Genomic DNA, 23,228 nt, shown 5'->3' with positions numbered 1-23,228 from the left:
ATATATATATATATATATATATATATAAAACTATGTTCTATGTTCATGCTAAAGGGTTCTTTGCATCATGAAAGGGCTGTTCAGCTTGATGTAGAATGTAGAATGTAGAATTGAGAATGTGCTGTAGATGTCTGTGCCTAGAATCTTGTTGAAAAGGGTTCCATGTAGAACCAAAAAAGGTCCTGCTATTGTTGTATCAATCTTGTTACAACAGAAAAAAACGTTGCTATATAGAACCCTTTTCAAAAAGATTCCATATAGAACTTTATACAGCAGTTAGTTCCAGCCACACAAGCGGATTGACTGAGAAGCGTTGTAACTGTGCTGTTATTTCACCATAACATCACAGGTTTTTCACAAACCCTGTACTGCTCCGCCGAGACACTGTTGCTAAGCAACGACTTTGACAGCTGTAGGAGACGCCCAAGCCATTTGAACATTTTTACGTCTTACTTTGCGAACAAACAGAAAACGCATACTTTTAAGATCACATCTGAGCGATAGGCGATTTGGTCAGACTCTGAAGTGCCAGCTGTGCAGCGAATGAGCGGCACTCATTACTCTGACATAGCAACAAGCTGCTTGTTACAGAACTATAATGCTAACATTAAAACATATTAAATGACACGTTGACGAACTGATTTATTTATTTCTTACTTTATTTATTTAACTGTAGTATGAAAGCAGTAGAACACTCGAGGTCGTGTGTTCTCACTATTACACACATATTTTGTGATAACACACTTCATTTGCTTAAATATACACCACATTCTGTCAATCTAAGGAACCATTAACCATTTCACCATGCAAAGAACCCTTTAATCATGCAAAGGGTTCTTTGAGTTTATGGTTCTATATAATTTGTAAAGTAGCATATGGTGTTCAGTGTGCAGCATATATGCTGTGTCAGGCTTTCTTTTGAATGGCTTTGTGCGCATGTGGTGCTTTTTTAAATTATTTTAACATTGTACACATAAGCCTCAGCTGATTTCAAATAATTATATTCGGTATCCAGCCACAATCTCTGATGGGTGAATCAAATTTATGTGTCAAATATTTAGCCAAAAAAATAAAAAATAAAAAATTAAGGATGAACTGTAAATATGTGATGGGCTGTAAAGGTCACTGGTGGGCCAGATGTTTAAAGGCTTTGAAAGCTACCTTGCAGAAAATGATTAACATGAAACGTTAATCCTATTTTATAACACCTCTGAGACAAGATTTTGGAAATCTAAGTCGGTAAGACTGTCTACAACGCAGGATTTCACATCACACCACTCTTGAGTTAACATCTCAACCATTGAACTATGTAGAATTATCCTTAAAAACTGGGATTCTATCAATTTGCAACTAATTCTGACTGTGTCCATATGAAAACGTCTGTGTCCTCGCTAAGCAAAATGGGTTTCAACACCTTCATAATAAACAAAGGTAATGTAATGATTGTGAATGAAGTATTTTAATTGTCCCTCCTCTATAGACCACATAATGAAGGACATCCAACCAACCAACATCTTCATAAGCTGTCATTTTTGTGTCAAAATGTGAAAAAATATGCTGGCTGGGACACTGAACTGCCCAAAATCCTCATTCATAAGCTATCATCTTGCTTAAAAGATTGTACGTCCAAGTCTTAAATAATATCTAAATCTTTTATTCAAAGACATGTTAATGGTTTTATTGCCTGTTGATGGCGACTGATGTCATGTCCATAAAGATAAAGGCCAGGAGTGCCTACACAGTAAAAATAAATTTGGGTTTTAACTTAAAAAGTTAGTTATCGGTTAAATAACAGAGTTAATTTAACTTGAGTTGTAATTTAACAGGACAGGAATCTGTGGTTTATGCCATGAAGTTCAAACAGCTTAAAATGTAAAAGGCCCATAATAAAATTTTTAATATTAGAATCCATTTTTTTATACTGTGCAGGTAAAATGCCTTAAAAGAGCTAAAAAGCATCCAGAAGTCAATTGAATAATCTAATCAAAAACGAATTAGAAATATGGAGAAATATTAGATATTTAGACTAGAAATATAAAACACTACCAACATCATTTTTTACTGTTAAACCTTATACAGCTGGATGCCAACAACATATTCAGGACTGACCAAAGCATCAGCAAATGCAAACGGCACCGCCGCTTTTAAAACTAACAACAGTCTTATGAAGGTGTTGCTGAAGTATTTGGACACAGCTTTTCTGATAAACCGGCTTATGGACAAACAAACGTGTCTTGAAAGCCTTTTCTTTTCCTTTCATGTAAAAACGCATCATCTTATAAAATTCTCGAAGCCACAGTAGGCTGGTTCACCCTGCTAACCGGCTTGGTATGGACTGTAGGTGAAGGAGAGAACAAATGAAACAAGCACAGAGAGGAGAAGAGAGAAGAAACACTGTGATGACAGGGCACAACCATCGTCACCTGGAGTCATATTGAGGGAGCGGAGAGGAAACGCTGCAATGAAACAAAAACGGAACAATGGTGGAGGGACAAAATCAACAAGGTTCATCATCAAGCACCAAGACAATGTTGTTATAATGCAGGAAGATGAAGGAAGATAATAAGGTGACAGAGCATAAAGAGCAACTAGAGGACTGGAGGAAAGGAAGAAGAAAGCATTAGCGTGATGAGCAGAATTTAAGAGAATTTATTCAGAAGTCACAAATCCAAAAACAGTTTTAATTTTATATGAATTATTCTGCTCTCATGACTTCTTGCAGGAGTGAAAATACTTCTGAAAGAGGAGTTTCATGTTTAATATTAACATCATGGTCATTTCGCCTCATAATACTTCACCAGCTACTGCTTTTACCCAAACGCCTGCTGGCAGTTTCTGTTGCAGGTCTTGCTTTTGCTTTTGCTTCTACCAATGCTGGCATGCTTTCCCAGGTCCATAGCCTCAGCCCGGCCCAGCCCCGGTGCTTTTAGTGGACTGGGTTGTTGATTTTGGGGCTGCCTGTCAGCATCACTGTCATTGACAAATGTCCTGCTAGCCAAATCTACACTACTATCTTTGGACTGGTCATTTCATGCCTATAATCTGGGCTGCAGGATGTAATGTAGCCGTGGAAATTATAACCATTATTCATCTGTTTGGAGATTCCTGGGTTGTGTGCTTATTGTGATTATGAAATATTTAAGTAATGATGCACAGAGTTCTATTCTGAGGCCTTTTTCTGTATATTAATGACCTCCTAAATAATTTTTCAAATGCGGCAATGCAGGTGACGCTATTATCAACTGGCATGTCTTTCTCCAGCAGAGGCTCTTCTAGATGTAAAGAAAACACACAGCTTTTCATTTTTTACAACAAGTCCTTAACAATCAGCAGTCTATAAATATTTAATGCTACAAATATTCACCTTGCAGGCCAGATGAACAGAATTAGTTTCATCATATGAATTTGCAGGTTTTATGTTCTACAGTAACATGTCTTTTAAACTTTACATGGAGTAAATTTTAGTTAAAACATGGACAAATGGTAAGAAAAAAAAAGAATTTTTAACCTGTATTAGGTTATGATGATAGTTTTTATGTTAAACTTTCAAAGTCCTTGTTACAAATGTGGGAATGGGAGAAAATGAATGGCATGTGTAAACAAAAGCGTGATGTGTTTCCCCTGTGGATATATTTTTTATATATTATATTTTTTTCATTTGATTGTCATGTGGTCTATGCAGCAAGCAGACTAACACTCCAGTGCACTGAAATGTCTAATATTGAGCTGTTATTTACCTGCTATATACAAAACTGTTATAAACCATAACAGAATATAAAAGTATAAGTACTGTTATTTACTAAACAAGCTGGTTAGTTGTATGATTCTACTTCCAAAGCAACTTAGTCACAACAAGTAAAGGCTACTGGTTTGTTTGGGATATTCTGATGAAGTTTTGTCTCCTTAATGAGGAAAACCATAATTTCCCTCAAAGTTTGTGAAAGGAGTTTGAAGTAACATTGTTAAAGTAATAAGTACTGTTCACGTCCCAGTATATACAGAAACTAAGCTGCAAAAATGTTTTAAATTAACTGTTTATGCAATGTCACATGAACCAGCTCATACGAATATGAAAACGTCTGTGTCCTCGCTAAGCAAAATGGGTTTCAACACCTTCATAATAAACAAAGGTAATGTAATAATTGTGAATGAAGTATTTTAATTGTCCCTCCTCTATAGACCACATAATGAAGGATATCCAACCAACCAACATCTTCATAAGCTGTCATTTTTAACTTTTTTTTTTAAACTTAAAAAGTTAGTTAACGGTTAATTAACAGAGTTAATTTAACTTGAGTTGTAAGTTAACAGGACAGGAATCTGTGGTTTATGCCATGAAGTTCAAACAGCTCAAAATGTAAAGGGCCCATAATAAGCTTAATAAAAATAATAAAACCCATTTTTTTAAACTGTGCAGGTAAAATGCCTTAAAAGAACTAAAAAGCATCCAGAAGTAAATTAAATAATCTAATCAAAAACTAATTAGAAATATGGAGAAATATTAAATATTTAGACTAGAAATATAAAACACTACCAACATCATTTTTTACTGTTAAACCTTATACAGCTGGATGCCAACAACATATTCAGGACTGACCAAAGCATCAGCTAATGCAAACGGCACCGCCGCTTTTAAAAATAACAACAGTCTTATGAAGGTGTTGCTGAAGTATTTGGACACAGCTTTTCTTTTTGAATTAACTGTTTATGCAATGTCACATGAACCAGCTCCTTTACGACGTATGCCCACCTATTTGGCCTAGTACAGCCCTGCGCATTAACTCGGAGCATTTCTGCTTTGAATGCTTTTTGAATGAGGCGTAATACAGGACAGCCAATCAGAGCAGAGCTCATTTACAAACACCAGTCTGAAGGGCCCAGTAACAAAAGCAGCCTATTTAATTATTAAGATATAAAGAGGGGCTGGAAAACAGTCCTGTAAAAAAGTCTTCTGGTACATAAAAGCACAGAAATGTTAGTGGACGTCAAGGAAAAAAGTCAAATACAAGGCAAATGTAGGACATGTGCCCCTTAATATGGGCATGGATAATGACACTACTGTAAAGTGTCTTTGGGTTATTGAAATGTTCTACGCAAATGCAATGTATTATTATTTTTATTACCCCAAAGATGTACACAACTCTTACCCGGAGTGGATGGGGCTTGAAACCAGGTTGACGTTGTCCAAGGTGTCTGCTGCCCAGCTGTAGCGCCTCAGAGAGTCAGCGTCATATTCTTTGGCTACAGCCAGGTGCTGAGGGTGAGGGTATCAACACACACACACACACACACACACACAGTCAGTACCAAATGGAAGGGGAACTCTCACTGTAGTAGTGTGGTGAACCGCAACAAAGAACCAGTGCATGGCAATAATCTGTGCTAGGAGGAAAGTGCTGTGGGACGGTAAAAGTGCTGCCTACAATGCAATTAGCATCTTAACCCCACACTTGTCCTCCCATCCAGCAGCTGATGGCAGGAAGCATCATCATACACACATGCACGGCTACATTTGAAAATGGCATTGAGGGGTGGTGGACAGTGGGCAAAGAACTGAAAGTTCTGAAGCAAGGAATGATGTCAGGAGAAGTCTAAAGCAGCCAAAACTCTGTGAAAAGCTGGGCTATAAAATACAGGGCAGCAAATAAAAAAGTGCTTCTCGGACAGCGAGATGATCAGACAAGCACAAGGCAAGCATTTTTTTCCCTCCAGCAAGTTTCAGATGCGCCCTTGTGTCTGAACTTAAAACTGCCAAAACATCAACATAACTTCCTTCAGTGAATTGTACCTTATTTTGGGGTTCAACAATGAAGGGCATCGCTTTACAGACGCCCTGAAGAAATTGAAGAAGAAGACATTTCTGCTGTAATCACCACCCAAAATACGTTAACAAGCAGTCAGTACTTAAGACACAGATAAAAGGCTAAGATGACCTTTTTCAGCACAGAGCACAGAGTAATTCTCACCTCGGTGGGGGCTTCTATGTGGCAATAGCCCAAACATGTCAGAAAAAAAAGACAGCATGAGGCCAGAGTGGAAGTGCTGCTGATTAATGCCAGCAGGAACTTTCCCTCGCCCGGCCTCGGGGTCCACTTTGGGACAACCAAACCTCTTTATGCAAGCCAGGACAATTTGCAGCCTGGTTTGCTGAAGCAATTAGCGCATGCCAAAATGTCTTGCAATAAAGTAGAGGAGCTCCACAAGCTGAACATTGTCTAATACTGTCATAAATTGGACATAAATACTTTTAATATGTTCTAAACTTTCCACAGAGTTCAAAGGTTTTCTGGACAAAGGATGGAGACAGGTTGTCAGCAACCCTGAACAGCATAATGGATTCAAGAATTTGGCTTTGAGCAAAGAAATAATAGATCCGGTCAAATAAATAATAGATTCTGCCAAAAGACCCAAACAACTCCTAAAGATAATAGAAATAACAGTGGCTAATGGAAGTACACTAGTACGAAAAAGTGTTTGGCCAACCATGAGAACTGTTTAAAACCATTTATCTGGGAAGCAAGCATGGTTTTGCTCGTAAGAGCGACAAACGTTACTGTGCAAAAAGGCCAGTTAAAAAGGCTATTAAGTCATTAAGTCGCTATCTTTCATCTTTTATTCTTATATTTAACAAAATACTACACAGAAGCCTCAACAACTAAATGTAGTATCACATTTTTCACTATTTAGTGTGTCTTCATTGCAGCTTCCATTCTTTTCAAAAGACTGGACAGTTTTTCAGAGAAATCTGAAGGGATGCAATCTCACTCTCTGCTCTAAAATACAAGGTTGTGGGGAAAATAAGGCTCCAGATATGGACTAAAACTCTGTGTTTTGGTAGTGCCATGAATTTATTTATGTATTATTATTTATTATTTACTATTTATTATTATTAAATGCTATTATATAGCATTTATTGAATAAATTAACATTTCTTTTATAAATCTACATATTTCTACATCATTCCAAAGATCTTTAATGATGCAAAAAATGCAATCATATATAACATAACAAATTGAAATCTAGGGGTCAGGGTTTTGGGGATATAAATTATGATTTTGTATATATTTCATTTATTATTTTCTCAAATAATGCCTTTGGGTTTACAAAGATCACAACAATCCTTCTAAATATTTGAGGTGAATATTTTCTTGCGTGGGCCTGCAGTTTGAGCTAATTCAGTAGAATGGTCCATTTACCACATAGTCAGGGGGAACTGTAGATTTTCAGTGTATTGTTGATTTTGTTGGTACAGTGCTTGTTGATGTACAGTGTCATCTGCTAAAGTTATCACGTTAAAAATGTGCCATTTAAAATCTGTAAACAAAAGGGCTTCAATCTCTGATCTAGTCCTAGCAATATCCAGTGCAGCTGGGCTTCAGCTTGCGCTGCTAGAGAAGGTTTGAAAGTTTAAGATAGGAAAATGAGTTAACAGCGTTAAAAAGTTAGTGATGTTAATAATGTATCTTGTTAATGCATTATTCACATGTTATTAACAAGTTATAAGCAACTGATGTTAGTGGTTTTCCTATCAAATAAACGCTTACTGTCCAGATTCACAGCTTTAAATATCGCTTTATTTTGCACTGTACTGCAAAGCAAGAGAGAGCAAGGTGTCAAGCATGGGAGAGAGGCATACCGTGTCCTTGGTGGGCGCCAGGATCTCTTCGATCATCATACTGTCCCTGGTGAAAGAGCTCCGGTTCAGTGTGTTGGACCTATCCGAACTGAAGGAGCGCAGGCTGTTGGCATTCACAGTTTACCACACAATGCAGGGCGGGGGACGAGCGACAATGAGATGAACACAAAACACACACACCACAAAACACAGAAAACAAAAACAGAACAAAACCACACATTACTGCATGCAGCTTCCAGGGAAACTGGCACACAAAGTTCAACAGAAAACCAACAGGATGCAAAACCACTGCACAGGACACACACGTAAGCACAAGACAACGTTTAGTTGTCTTGATTCTGCAGACTACAGATACTGGGGGATAAAGATATGTATGTGTATGTGCATGTAAAGCACAACTGAGCAGCATCCTAAATAAGATGAGATTCTGATGGGAAACCATAGACAGTGTAATGTGCTTTACCGACTCTGTTTTAAGTCAAGTTTGGGCGCCCCAGTCAAGTGGCATGTTTGGTTTGTTTTCTGAATGTAACATACTGGAAAAAATAAAACATAACATGTGTGCAGAAGTTATGGAACATTTTCTCCTATTGGTTTCCAATATGTTGAATTCAGCAAATAGATAGTCAATGCGCTTTAAACGTGCAGAAGTGTGATCTCTGCGTAGGGCGTGCACTAATTGTGCAAAAAAAAAATGCAAGAAAATGCCACACTCATGTGTTCTCTGTAGAAGTCCTTCAAACTTTTTCAGGATTCTATCTAAGTCAAGTCCACAAAATACAAAATACGATAACACCTTCCTAGGGGTTGGGGGCTTCCTCCACTCAGACTCCTGAAGGCAGAAAGCTGAGGCATCTGTCTGCAGGCAGTCTGAGGTTATGAGGAGGTTTGAGTAAACTCCACTGAAATGGTTTTTAGATGCAGTCCCAAAAAATTAGCATTTTTTAAAAGCAGAATATTTGTACTTTTTTTCACATTTATGAAAATATGTGTGGGTGTACGTACCAAAGACAGCAAAGTGAATGGGTGTAGGCTGAAAGGGTGGTAATACAGTCGTATGAGAAAGTTTGAACAGCCCCAGTCAAATGACACGTTTTATTGATTTTCTGAGGAAGAATAAGTGAACACATCTTCCATAGGACTAAGGTATGACATTCTGCTTCTGCTCATAACTTCTGCACAAGCCATATTCTTTATTTTGTGCATATGTTCTCCTCTATTTAGTAGTATCCAATTCCACCCACTAGTTAGGACTTCCCCAATCACACAACACCACCACAACAGCACTAGGAGGGTGAAGACAAACACAGGCTTCTGCCGAGACATGTGCTGCACCACCACTGCTGCTAAAGCAACGTCGTTGAACAGCTGAGCGCACTTGGAGGAGAACACTAACGGCCAGTTCTGGGGAGAGATGCCCACCCAGAGAAATCCTGCCCACCCAGAGAAATCCTGCCCACCCAGAGAAAGCCAGGCCAATTGTCCTCTCTTGGACTCTTGGACTCCTGGCCACCGAAGGCTGTAACAGGTCACATTTAAGTGCTTTATTTGTTCCCCTCTGTGTTAAATGCAGCAAATAAACAGCAACTACATTAAGAATGTGCAGAGGTGCGCTCTCTGTAAAGGATGTGCTAACTTATGTTTACTTAGAAACAAAATATGTAGTTTGACCAGGGGTGCCCAAACCTTTGCTTAAAACATGACATCACAAACAACCAAACCAGACTGTTGTTACAGTGTAGTTTTCATATATGGATTGTATAGACGGGTGAGTGAATGGTTTCCATATGGGCCCTTTCCAGTTTTAAGTTAACCTGACTGATGTATTTTACTAGTGACGCATGAGCCTTGTGCGGATATCACACAATTATTCCTTCTTTCCCACACAAGGAATAACTGCACTTGAAAAACATCAAGGAAGGCTTGGCCTCTTGTTGGAAAAAAAATAAAAATAATTGCTCGCAGCATGTTGCTTGATATGTGCTAGCACTGTGTCAACACCATAAGGTGATTCCTAGTTGTAAGTTCAGGTTGTGCTTGCCACGATTGCAGTATCTGTTCATAAATATCCAGTGGCAGGTCAATTTATTAACAAAAAAATATGGGCCCACAACTGGGGAAAACAGCGATTTAGCGTCTATAAACTGCGGATCCCTGGAAGCCACATTAAGGAAGCAAGCCAATCCACAGAACTAAAATGATCAGCATAGGCCTTGCAGGAGTTGTGGAAAAAAATTAAATGGCCAAGCACAACACATTACACCTTAAAGGGGAATTTCAACATTTCTGCAAAACATTAATAATTTAGGTGTAAACAAAGTAACTGAGAGTGGTGTGATGAAAATGTTCCATTCTAGTGAAACCGAATTGTTCGCAGTGATGGTGAAAGGAATTCCTCCAAGGCTGACTTTATATGGTGAAGCCTTCATGCAACTAGTTGCATGTTGTGAGTTGCATGCAATAGAATTTCTGTGCAACTTGACAGTTACATGAAACAGTTCAAAAGCTTGTTTCATGAACTGGAGATGCAACTATTGCTGCTGAGTTTCAAATGTGTTACATTATGTGTCTCAATTAGTTTCATGTAGGTTTCAAGCAACTAAAGTTGCATAAAAATTATATTATGTAAAGCCAACCTTGGGGCATTAAATGCTTCAGATGTCTAGTTCCTATCACCAACACCACGAACAATTCTCTGAAATGTCACAACAGAGCATCTAACATCAAACGACTCTGAAAGCTCAATTCCAGAAAGCTATTACATGAACTTGTAACTAATATGTGACTAATATGTGTAGAGTTTCTCTACAATCCACCACTTCACATCAAACCACTCTGAATGACTTTGTTTACTTCTGATAGGTTAAATTAAGCAGAATGTTTTAAATATTGGAGTAAATTCCCCTTAAGCCTGGCTCTAAACTCTAAAACAAAAGTGAAGCTGCAATCCACAGACAGGAGGAGCATAAACTTCCCAGAAAGTTGCAAAGCAAAGCCTTAAGACGCTTGTCAGCAAGCTCTCTGCAGCTTTTTAAATTTTCAGGGAAATGTACAGCAACATGAAGCACATCACAAGACAGTGTTCCATGAAGTAATGAGTTGAGGGGCCCACATCGATGTCTGTGCGTCTGGGGAACAGCCATGCCCTCTTACCTGACTTTAGGACTATGGTGGGAATTTGGAATGGCAAGAGGAGGAACAGAGGAGATTGAAAGTAACAAGTCAGAGATAGTGGGCAAAATGCAGTGGTTGAATGACACAGCCTGTAACGCTCTGCGACTGCATTGCAGTTTGCTCTCAGACCTCGTAATGCTTGGCACCTCTGCTGAAATGCATGTGGTTTAATTGGGCCTTAAAGGAATATAGTTTAGCAAAAACATTTTCACAATTTTCCCCCGACCCAAACTGTAGCTGATCAGCCAAGACAAGTTTGGTTCTTTAGTTTTGAACTACAGCTATAAGACTAGTGCAGCCAATATGCAATGGAAGTTAATATTCAATCAGCCAGTCCTGTGTACACTGCATGCTGAAGCTGCAACCACCGTGGACATTTGTAGTATTTTGCCACCTTCTGAAATGGTTGTGACCTAGGCTGGACTGAGGCACCTTGGTGTGGATAGCAAGTTAGCGAACTGACAGTAAAAACATGAAGATGAACAGAATTATACCACATAAGTGTATATTCACAACAATACACACCGAACAGTAGGTATTTGATGCCATGGTGACTGAGGGGTGGCTTATGTGTGCAGCTGCGCATTGCCAAGCAGCTAACCTAGCATTCAGCAAGCGTTCTAACTCACCTATGATAGCCAGTAAAATTACAAAGTTAGAGATAACACAGTCAGTTTTTTTGAATAATAGTATATCTCTTTTTATGTGTTTATTTATTGCCAATAGGGAATATGGATCTTCAGCGCCAGTATACTAGTCAAGAAAGCCAAAGCAACATTATTGGTGTAAAGCGTAAAGTTTCAACTCAGTGTAAAGTTTTGGTTGCAAAATGTACACTGTGGCAAATTCTTTTGATTAATAAATTAATTAATAAAATTTCACTTACACAAAGGTACTGTGACTCACTGATCTAAACATGTACCTCAAACTACTTTCATTTTCGAATATTCTATTGAACATTATCTTGATTATTCCTATACTGTATAAGAATAAACACAACTTTTTAAACAGTAAATAAAATGCTTTTAAAACCTTATTGCTAAGTTTTTGCTGTTATTACTTGTTAATGAAACGTGAAATACTAAGGTAATAGAAAAAAAAAAAACAATTGTTGTAACAGCTCCAGTGTGAAACAAACGTCAGACTCAGGTTAAGGGGAAAATTGAGTAAATTAGATTTCTGACAAACTAAACATTTCCTTTAACCATGATGCAACAGTATGCAATGTACAGCATCCCTGTTTGAGCCAGACATCAATCTTACACAGGTTGCCCAGGTCGATTGTGCATTCATGGTCAAACCAGTGCTCACAGAGAGGAGGTGTGCGGTGCTGTCTGAGAGCACGCAATGCAAGCAGGCGTCTGGTCGATGCTGCTAAAAAGAGAGTTGAAAGGAAGGAGTGAGCTCCTCAGCATTAAACAGGAAAGACTGCACTGAAACCAAGCTCTCACTGACCCAAGCTTTTAGCTACAATATGATTTCACTTAAACAAAACCAACAAGAAAGTGACATTTCTCAGTTGTTAATGAATGCTTGGGGCAGTGGTTCTTGTATCCTGTTGGCCTACATACATGTGCAAGGCTTACATGTTCAATAAACTCATTTGAAGTATCAGATGGTATCAAAAGTTTTTTTTGTACATTCTGGGGGAAAATCCCCTGCAGCTAGCCACATGTAGGTTAAACATTAGCCTCCATGTGACCCTGGTGCATAATATTGATCCAAGCTTGGACAGCACGCATGACATACTGCAAACACTGGCCAGGCTGCCAGTCAGCCAGGAATCAGGAAAAAGGACCTGGGTTTACAAAGATAAAAGGGTGAATCTTATCCATTCAGGTTTTGGTCTGATTCACAGACGATCTGTAGAAGGGATGTGACTGCTCGTGCTGTGTTTGTGGTTCCCAGTCACAACAGAGTCGCTAAGGGCTTTGAGCGTAGTCGCATCTAAGGATGGGACAGTTACTGGTTTTAAGTATATGTCGCAGTATAAAACAGAATGGCAATGTTTCAGATTTTAAAAAATCGATTATAATTTCAAAGGGGAAATTTTCTGCCGAAGTCAAACCTGTAATAATTTTGGCACCCATACCATGACGTGAAATTTTTACTGTCCCATGTCAAGTTCCACTTTGTCTTAACGAAGCCTGCATGCTATAAATTGCACTAAAAACAGATTACTTTGCTACTGATCGTCAGACAGCAAGCCAAATATCTCCAACTTCAAACTTCAAGACATTTACAGTCAACACACCCAACACAAGCAACATCAGAGCAAGAGCACATGTTTGAATAGTGCTGAACAAGTGTGTGTGGGCCATTACCTCGCAGTACGGGCTCCAATGCTGAAGCCCACATAACCCTCCTGAGGCAGTGAGTCATCACCCAACTCGCGCAGGTCCTGAGGGCCCAGGTACTTATCCGTGTCCCCCGTCATCGCATCCTCACCTGGTACACACAGCCAGAGTCAGTACAGAGCTCGGTTTGCTCCCTTAGGGTAAAAGTGATGATCACTCAAGTCCACTAGTTTACCACACTCATCGGATAAGGCACTCCACAGGCTGTCAGAACTGCTTTATTTTATCCTAGCTTTAACATTAAAGAAATACTTTGATGAAAAAATCTAATTTAGCAATGGAAACGTATGTTCTATCAATTAGTATGGCATAAACAGCATGCTTAAACCATCACACCCTTGCTTCAAAAGGCTTGGAGTTACTACATCATCTGAAACAGACTTGCTTAGTATAACACACTTTACATAAGCAGATGGCATAAAAGGCCTAGTAATAATGTCGGAGTGGGCAACGGGCAGAGTCAAGACAATTCCCAGTGGGATGGTAGCATTTTTGGGCTGGTTACTGTGAGCTGTGTATAAACCCACACATATAAATACAAGAATGCTCATATAAACTGTTTAAATGCTACATCCAAGTTTATATCTGCAGTAACTTTGGAGTTAAACCAGCGGCCGCCACCGTAGTAAAGCCCTATTTGATTGAAATCAATTCATTTGATCTCGTACTGTTCATAAAGATTTCCCGTTTCACCTTAAATCATGTAGCAGTTACATTCACTAAACTCTAATCCTAAATATTCATAGATCATTTTTATGTCATACATCAGGAACTACATAAGCAAGTCTATTCAAGTCTTCTGTCTAAAACTATTTAAAAAAACTCAACACAACTCAGTTTGAGGTGTAAGCATGATGTTTTAGGCATGCGCGGTAACTGGTGGTACAAGCTTTCACTAATTGTCAGCTAAATGAGCTTCATTGCTCCAATGCGAAAAAAAGGAAACTATTCCGTTTCCATCAAAACATGGAGAGTAATCCAGATGCTGTAGTTATTAAAAAGGGGATGCACAGATATTTCTAATTTTCTACGTAACAGAATTAATGAAATGCAAACATAGTCACGCAGAGTGGTTTGATGAGAAATGGTTCATAGTAGAGACACTTAACAACTCAGATTTCTGATGGTCGTGCCTGTAATTACAAATACAGCCCATTTATTTATTATCCAAAACTACAGTAAACCTACAGTTGTATGCAAAAAATTTGAATCCCCATCAAATTACAAGTTTTGTTGATTTTCTACGTGATCCTCTACCATGAAATTCAATACGGCATTCTCCCGCTAATTCCACTGCCCTATGTCTATGCTGTGGATAACATTCAAACTAACATGTGCCATTAATTTTGCACAGGCAACATTTTATGTTCAATTCAACACCTAAAAAATAATTGTGCATTAAAATGTGATGTGTGCTTATTTTTAATTAGAAACTCACCAGAACATGTCCTTGGACCAGGGCACCCAAACTTTTGCACACAACTATATATTTATATGTAATGTTGGTAACAGTGAAACAGTCGTAAATCTGGAAAAGGTTTTCTTTGGGAATTTTGTTGTTACACGATTCATCTTTCAACAACAACTGTATTGAAAAAATATGTTTTAGATAAAACCCTAAAGTAAAAAATCTTGTCTCACTGTCTCAAAACACAACATATTTGTAAGTACTTTGTGTAATTCTTTTCTGTGACGTATATTTTGGATGCATGGTTTGGTTCCTATCAACAGCACTGTGAACAATCCTGACTGACAAGTTTCTTTAGCTGGCGCATTTCACATAAAACCACTCTGAATGACTAACACATTCCAGTGTAACTGGTGAATCGGTGAAATCGGTACACTCTCCTGATGGAAAGCTGAGAATCTCTGCTTATACAGTATGAGAGAGCAGGCAGATAAAAACCATAAAGAAGGACATAACAGAAGACATTAAGTGTGAGTTTGAGAAAAGCAAACTATTGTTCACTCTTAAAGCTCAGGACTAGCAAACAGCCTAGTACGGTTAAAAGAGAAGAGCTACAGCAAGTGCAGACTAGAGACAAGAGAAAAAGAGGGAGAGAGAAACTGAGGGGGGGTTAGGACAGCATTCCGACAGTGACAATGCTTCCCCGTCCCCCGCTGCTTATTACCACGGCAACCCCTCCCCGTCAAACCACTACTGCTGTACCATAACCGACACTCACGTTTTTATCCCCTAAACTATGTATATGCCTCATAAAAGAATGTAGACCACCCCCCGTACGCCCTCACTGCCTGTATTAAAGAAAAAAGAGAAACACATACCATTGACTAGCCCTCTGAATAGCCTTTCTTTTCAAACCGCAAACTCGACAGTGTCAGCAAAACTTTTCTGAGCGAGTGATCTGAGATCAGCTTTCCCTCGCTCGGGCTGCCGTGCCTGCGCTGCACTGCTAAATCTATCACGCATATGTAGGGCTTGAAAACAAACCCAGCGAGAGTGGCACTCACTCTGCGGTGTTCTCTTACACATCTGAGCAGCCATGGTGCCTTCCTCCACCGTTTTCAACAGGTCTGAATATCCAATCCCGCTCCGTTCATTCCATGTGTCCTCAGGATAAAAAGCTAGTCTGGCTGTGCTGCTTCAAATCCATGCAATCAGATCAGATGAAAAATCCCCAGGAATATCCGCATGTCCCACTTCCCTGTATGGACCACCTGAAACTGCCCGCTCGTCCTGCTGCTCTGAGCGCACTCTCTCACGGACACATGCACGGGAACACCCCCCCCCAGCTGCTATGGACTAGGCGGGAGTTCACAGCAGTAGTAGGATAAAGTTCCGGGACACTCCAGTAATGCCCCCCCCCCCTTTCCAACCCCCCTGCTTTGGGATTGGACACCAGCCCCTTGTACCCCAGCACAATAGAGAGTGGCTGTGTATGGAGGATGAGGTCAGGGGGCAGTGAATGTGTTCGGTGGGGGGTGTGGGGGGGTTCTATGGCTCTGAGTCTTAGGTGTGTTCTGTAAACCGACTCTAAGCAACAGAAAGGGGAACAAAAGGACCCCCTTCACTGGCAGGAGGACACCCAGCCATGTGGGAGGGGCACTCCGACTGCCACCTGACTGGAGCCTCTTGATTATAGGCCAAAGACTGCACGAGAGTCCAAGAGTCCAAACTTCAGCTACACATATGGGAGCTGATTTTGGTTTCAAAGCTCTTAAGCTGCAGCCATATATTCAGCTATTAACCTTTTCAACGTAAATGGGGCGGTCCTAATCCAAATATTAGGTCACTCTCGGTCATTAAGCTGTGTTTTATTATTAATCTTGTCTTTCAAACTTTCTAACTGCAGGCGTTTTAATATAACTATACATTTATAAATAATATAAATATAATTTTATACAACTACTTTACACTGCAATCCTTGGGACTTCTTGGGAGAATGTTCAATGATCCCTGACTTGTATGAATCCTGACCATAAATGAGAGGAAGGCATCATTAAACCATCATTACCATATCAACCCTTCATCGGTTCATGATCACAGAGGCTTCCTCTGAGTTCACATGATCTCATGCAACATCTGTTGAAGACATTACAAGGAGGCTGAGAAGTGGCTGGCAGTTTGATCACTGCAGGGCCTGCTAGCTAAAAAACACTGGCGCTCACTCAACTGGATCACTCTCCTCTAAAAAGAGCTCTACCACAGCCCAGTGACAAAGAGGCAAGACACAGACACAGCTGTTCACATTCATTGGCCAGGTAGCCATGTAGCTGCAGCGACTGTGAAACTCTTTTCATCGCCCGCATCAAATTAGTATGTCTTCTAAAAGTAATCATCAGTCTGCGTCCAGCATTCAGGGAATCATTTAAAGCATTTGCTCTAATGGATCCAGAGTGAATGTCCGAAGGGTTGACTATGCGCATGTGAGCGAGTTTATTTCGGGCCGGGGAGTAATGTGTGAATAAGAAGCTATCTGAGTTATGGGAGCATGCAGAAGTGTCAGTTGACATTAACTAGACCCCACACCATACTCTATGTATACATACATGAACATGCACATACTAGAGCCTGGCCCATATATGGACCATTCTACTGAGTTAGTCCAAACTGCAGTTCCACAGTAAAAAAAAAACAACTAAAAAAAAAGTATTCAGCCCTTAGACATGCACAATGATTTTGTTATGACAGACTTCACCCAAAGGCATTATTTGAAATAGTAATAAGCTAAATATATACAAAATCATCTTTTATAGGGTATTTTCTATTGGGTGGTGGCTGTCCCAAACCCTAAAACCTACATTTTAACTTGTGATAATAACACAATTTTTTAATGCTGATAAATCTTATGCTCAAAGTTTATCAAAACCGCCAAATTGGTAAAGATAGAAGCGGCAAAATGGAATGTTCAGTAATCTGTTTTAGTAAACATAACTAAGGTATAGGACCGTTCAAAACAAATGGTTTTAGATTAAAGTGTAAGTCAGATCAAAGAAAGAAATGACTTTTCAACTCTGACTTTGAACGAAATCAGCAGAATGGTCCACATGATTTGGCCAAAAAACTTTCCTGATGACAGAAAAAAACTTTAGACAGTTGTTATGTTACTGTTATGAGGCATCAATTCTGAGTAATGGACCTTCTAAGTGAGAGGCCTAGCTAAGTATGCACTATAAAATATTGCAATTCAGCTTAAAAATATAAGGCAATTTGCTGAACAGCTGTTTTAAATGATCTAAACTTAGTGTAGTTTAGTCAAAAGCTAAACTCATTTTTTAGTACTGTATCTATGGTTACCTCTACAGTTTGAGCTTATTCAAGAAGTTAAGCTTATGCAAAAAACAAACAAACAAACAAACAAACAAATAAATTAATATACTGCTTGTTGGATTTTCACTCAGGTCCTCCTTCAACTTACACATTGATAATTCTCACCTGTTGGCTAGGACCTCACTTTCTAGGTTTAGATTCGAGGGGGGAAGTATAACATACATATATATCATTTTGCTGTCTAACTATGCCCAGTTTGGGAACACAGCGTCGCCAGCAGGGTGGTGGGGCAGAGGGCTGGCAAGGGTTGAGCGGACAGGGGTTAACTAGGTATACCCCCTCGGTCCTGGGATTTGAACATACAACCTGAACCTTAACACCTAATTTATTATTGTCTAATGAGTCACATGTAATCTTTCCGTTACAAGCACACTTGACAAGCATAACAAGCATCGCCTGTTATGGTGGTAATGTAACTGTTAAGGTAGTAAATTTCATTTTTTTTCATTTGTACATATATATATACATTCACTTGTACATTTCAGTGGCAAGTGTATTCATATGCTCCGTGTTATGTACATGTTTTCATGTCCTGTTAATCAGAACTCAAACCCCTGATGACTAATTGCATTAACTATTGTCTTTGAAAGTATATAAATAAATCGCATGGCACTGTATTTACAAACAAATCATATGAATTCAAATTAGATCGAATTAGTCTTTTGAATCGAATTAGACCTCCGCATTTAACCCCTCCGTGCAGTGACACACCCACATACATGCACACACTAGTGAAAGGCATTTGTTAGCTTTTAACAATGAAAGTGAAACAAAATTCACATAAACTTGTTGGTAGAAAAAGGACTTAGATCTGTATGATGGGTAAAAAGGATGCTTACGACTGTATAAAAAGGCTTTCTAGTGTAAAAAGATACATTTAAAAGATACGTATTAATACATTTGAAAGACCATAACCATATAGCATATTCAAGCATTGCTTTATTAACACGTTATTCAATGCTTGCGCCACGTGTCATGAAGTCCTTCTGTAAGCAGCCTTTAGATAATGTGAAACTTAAAAGCTGACAGTTTGAGAAAGTTGTGATATCCTGCACACAACAAGTAACACTAATTAAGCTTGGGTTAAATGACAGGATGAGTGCTGCTATGTAGCTCTCTCCTTTTCTGCTGTTGGCTACAGAATGGGCCAGAACCAAGGTGGCCAAACAAACATATAGGCGACTTTGTCCATAGGCGAGTCCTTCAAAGCCTGGCCTTACTTCCCCCTAAGAAAACCCTCTTGCCTATTGAGTCAGTGTTTACCGAGTGGATACGTGAGTACAATTCCAATCGCCCCCAAATACAGTTTTAAAGAAACCCCAGCCGCGAGATTTAACGTGTACAGCACAAAAGCAATATTTGCATATTCAAGCATTTCATATTCAAGTGAGGTGCGCCTAGCAACCAGGACTATGCCGCATCGGGCGCGCGGCAGGCAGAAAAGCACCCGTGACAACAAGGCGTGGGACGGTGAGTGAAGAAATTTGGTTAGTTTTTGGGTGAGTGGAGAAGAGAACAACACAAAAGCTCAGAGTATCTAGAGAAGAGCTTCAAAGACTAATGAAATGAACTCAAAAATACCTTCGTCAACATCTGAAATATAGTCCTCATTGAGCATTTCGGGTACATTGGCTCTACGAACTGTACAATTTAAACATGAGCTGTTAGAAGTAAAATCCATGTAAGAGGATTAACAAAAATAAAAGCAGCATTAAAAATAATTAAAGCATAAAATGAACATAAAACAATAACATAAGAATGAAGAAAGAAGTGCTCACAGCTTGACTGTGTGGCCAAAAGCTTACCTTCGTCATCAGACATGTCCAGAACTTCGTTCATTGTTTCTGGAACATTCATCTTATGCTTCTCGGTTACCGTCTGCAAAAGAGCAACGTTACTGAACTAATGAAACAGCTTTGCCTTGATGTCCTCACAGTTTTTGAAAGGTTGTTCTGGCACGGCTGAATTGAACTGGACCTCAGTGGAGCTGCTGTTTGCCAAAAAAAAAAAAAAAAGTGACAGCTCCTTCTTCCAGTACTTCTGCTTCTTTCAACCGACTTCAGCAGGGATCCTCATTTTCAAACAACTGGTCTCAACAGGGGGTCATAAGAAAGTCTTTCTGTTTCAATTTGCGTTAACAAAAGTATTTTTTCATACCAATTTCATTATATGCAGCTTTACTCTTCTTACTATTTGAATTTCTCAAAAACAGGATGATGCTCATAGTTTGATTCTGCTGTCTAAAATCAGTGAAAACAAAGCTGAAGTGTTCAGATGTTGGTGCTGAAACAATCACAGAACAGCAATGGTACATGACTGATAGCGGCATGCAGACATGTATATGTTGCCACGGTGACAGCACCACTTATATAACAGTGGTACTCCTGTCTGTGAGCGAGGCGATAGTGTTAACCAGTATTTTTTTCCTCGAAAAGGGTTTTGAACACATGCTAACGTTTTCAATGTGGTGTGTTTCCAAAGAGGTTTTGAGGTAGGGGAGAGGGGGGTTTGTTGTCGCAACAACACACACATTTATAAACACACACGTTTCATATGTGAATAAACACGTTTTTGCACACTCTGCATGTGTTATTACATGGAAAAATGGGATCACGTGAAAAAACCGCTTGTGAAAACATGTTCATGGGTGGAAAAATGTGTGATCACTCGTTACAAGTGGTTTATACATAACTTCAGTTTATGAAAAACTTTCTAGACACAGTTTTCTTCCAGCTAAATAAATAACTGAATTTGATCCCAATCTTAAGATCGCAAGGCCCCGGTTTGCTAAAAAGAGCTGCAGTCATGTATAAGGTCTCCTGGAGTCTCACCAGTGTGGTCAGCGTCTCTTCCGTCACAACCCTGAGAGTGTCCACCACCGAAATGTAACCCAGCCGCCTGGCAATGGACAAAGCCGTGTTTCCATTCTGCATAAAAAAAGAAAAAATCCAATAAACAACATTAATTGTACAAATGCCAAAAACATGATATTAAGCTCTCTGTTTTTGACACTGTGACTACAATAGACATGTATAGGTGTTTTTAGATGTAGGTGTTTTAGGTGTAGAAATACATATGCAAACTCACAATTACACGACTTTACTTGTTTATGCACACTGGATACTGATGCATCTGGTGCTTCTATAAGCACTTGTCTTGTTTTCAGTGGAAAATGTGCTGACGTTAGTTTGTTTTCTGCATCTAATGTCAGGTTAGTCTATTTAGTGATAAGATAAAGTGACCTTTATTAGTCCCACAACAGGGAAATTTCACCTCCGCATTTAACCCATGTGTGAAGTGAAACACCACATACACTCTAGTGAGCACACACACACTAGGGGGCAGTGAGCACGCTTGCCCGGAGCGGTGGGCAGCCCAATCCGCCGCGCCTGGGAAGCAGTTGGGGGTTAGGTGTCTTGCTCAAGGACACCTCAGTCATGGACTGTCGGCTTTGAAAATGGAACCGGCGACCTTCCGGTCAAAGAGGCTGGTTCCCTGACCTCCAGCCCACGACTGTGATAAAGGTTACTCTATCTTTTTCCTCTCAGTCACATCCTAAACAACACATAATTGACAATGTGCATATGTTAAGGAACTTGAGTTAGAAATAACAAATAACCAAATGGACAGATGTCATCAAGTACTAACAGATAAAAAAAAGTGCAATTGGTCTACTTTCCGCAAAAGTAACAAGCGGACTTTCACCGCTCATTCAAGAGCTGGATGTCTGTAATGTCTGTAACTCAATTTGTGTTTGGAAGCAGCTCATTGGAACAAGTGCAAAATGATAATAATAATGTGTTAAATGCAAATAAGCATAATGCAAAATGACAATAACTCTAGACTCCTAAAGGTTATAAAGAGGACAGCAGGTCTAAAGACGTGTCTACAGTGTGCTGGGATGAACACAGAGCTTGCACCAAGAGCGCTGGGTTTCAAGTCTACGCAAAGATGTGCAATATGTACATTTTCTGTGTTGAATGGCTTGTGTTGTTCTGAAAAGTTCTGCTGAGTCTCAGCTGCAAGTTAGAAAGTCATGAACACTCACCACGGTGAGTTCGTTGGGGGATGCTCCATGCTGCAGCAAAAGGTTAATGATGTGTGTGTGGCCTTGCTGTGCAGCCTGGTGCAGGGGTGTGTACCCATTCTACACAACAGACAAACAGAGAGCAGAAAAGACCTTTAATATTCTAAAATAAACACACAGTCACACCACACATTAGTATGGGCATACAGTCATATGCAAAGGTTTGAACACCCCTGGCCAAATGATATGTTTTGTTAAAACCACATCCTCTACAGGGAAACATTTTAAGCTTCACTATGTAAGATTTGGGAATTTTAAGACCTCTTTTACGATACTCGTGGTTCTTTGGACCCTTTCCCTGAGAAGATTAACCTTACGGTTGTGTGTTGAAAGAGGGTTCAAAGAGAACTTATAATTTGTAAGTAAATTTTTTACTACTATCATCATATTGTCATCAGTATAATTTGGATTTTGCATGTAAGACCTAATAATTGAGCTGAGCCTTCTTTTTGAGTCTACGCGTGTGATGCTTTTCCGTAAAGATACATGACATGGTTTGGAAAACTCCAAATCCGACATTAGATTGTCCCTTAAAGGATGTGCTGACTTACTTTTGCTTTGAAAATAACCAAACATGTCATTTGATCAGGTGTGCCCAAACTTTTGTGTGCAACTGAGTAAATCTCGTATACATCTGCAAGGGCGCTGTCATTTCTAGTCACCTTTGTTTTAGAATTGACTTTAGCCTGGTTCTTCAGGAGGAAGTGCACCATCTTCACATTGCCATAGTGACAGGCGACATGCAGTGGAGTGTACCCCGTCTGCAGAGAGAGAAAGACAGAGAGAGGGACAGGGAGTAAGAGATAACATCATTCACTCAGTGAACCTCTTCTTCTTCTACACCCTGTCACTGCTCACACACTGAATCTTGCACTTACTCGGCTAAAATAACTTGATCAGAGTAATTACTTCAGCTCAGATGCAGAGATGGCCAATGAAAGAGGCATCACAGAACTACAAAGTACACCTATATAGTAAGTATATATATATATATATATATATATAAACTCACCGGTCACTTTATTAGGTTAGTAAAAGGCTGGACCCCCTTTTGCCTTCAGAACTGTCTTAATTCTTCATGGCAGACTTTAAACAAGGTGTTGGAAACGTTCCTCAGAGATTCTGGTTGGTTATTTGAGTTCCTGTTGTCTTTCTATCATCTGGAACCAGTCTGCCCATTCT

The 23,228-nt window shown here is 39.4% G+C and overlaps 1 protein-coding gene across 2 annotated transcripts in view; it reads right to left on the bottom strand.

Moving 5' to 3' along the window:
* The window catches only part of ank3b (ankyrin 3b), a 148,297-nt gene that overhangs the window by 34,959 nt on the left and 90,110 nt on the right, over window positions 1-23,228 (bottom strand). For both annotated transcript variants that reach the window (XM_037544457.1, XM_037544458.1), the window contains exons 20-30: window positions 22,709-22,807; window positions 22,008-22,106; window positions 20,791-20,886; window positions 19,765-19,837; window positions 19,541-19,600; window positions 13,135-13,258; window positions 10,790-10,801; window positions 7,637-7,739; window positions 5,789-5,833; window positions 5,148-5,254; window positions 2,424-2,456 (exon numbers count right to left, since the gene is read on the bottom strand). In XM_037544457.1, the coding sequence (XP_037400354.1) occupies window positions 2,424-2,456; window positions 5,148-5,254; window positions 5,789-5,833; window positions 7,637-7,739; window positions 10,790-10,801; window positions 13,135-13,258; window positions 19,541-19,600; window positions 19,765-19,837; window positions 20,791-20,886; window positions 22,008-22,106; window positions 22,709-22,807 (851 nt within the window). The remainder of the gene's footprint in view (window positions 1-2,423; window positions 2,457-5,147; window positions 5,255-5,788; window positions 5,834-7,636; window positions 7,740-10,789; window positions 10,802-13,134; window positions 13,259-19,540; window positions 19,601-19,764; window positions 19,838-20,790; window positions 20,887-22,007; window positions 22,107-22,708; window positions 22,808-23,228) is intronic.

Source organism: Pygocentrus nattereri, chromosome 13, assembly GCF_015220715.1.
Source record: "Pygocentrus nattereri isolate fPygNat1 chromosome 13, fPygNat1.pri, whole genome shotgun sequence".
Classification (NCBI taxonomy): domain Eukaryota; kingdom Metazoa; phylum Chordata; class Actinopteri; order Characiformes; family Serrasalmidae; genus Pygocentrus; species Pygocentrus nattereri.
The sequence above is the reverse complement of the archived record's forward strand: the minus strand, read 5'-3'. Positions and strand labels throughout refer to the sequence as shown.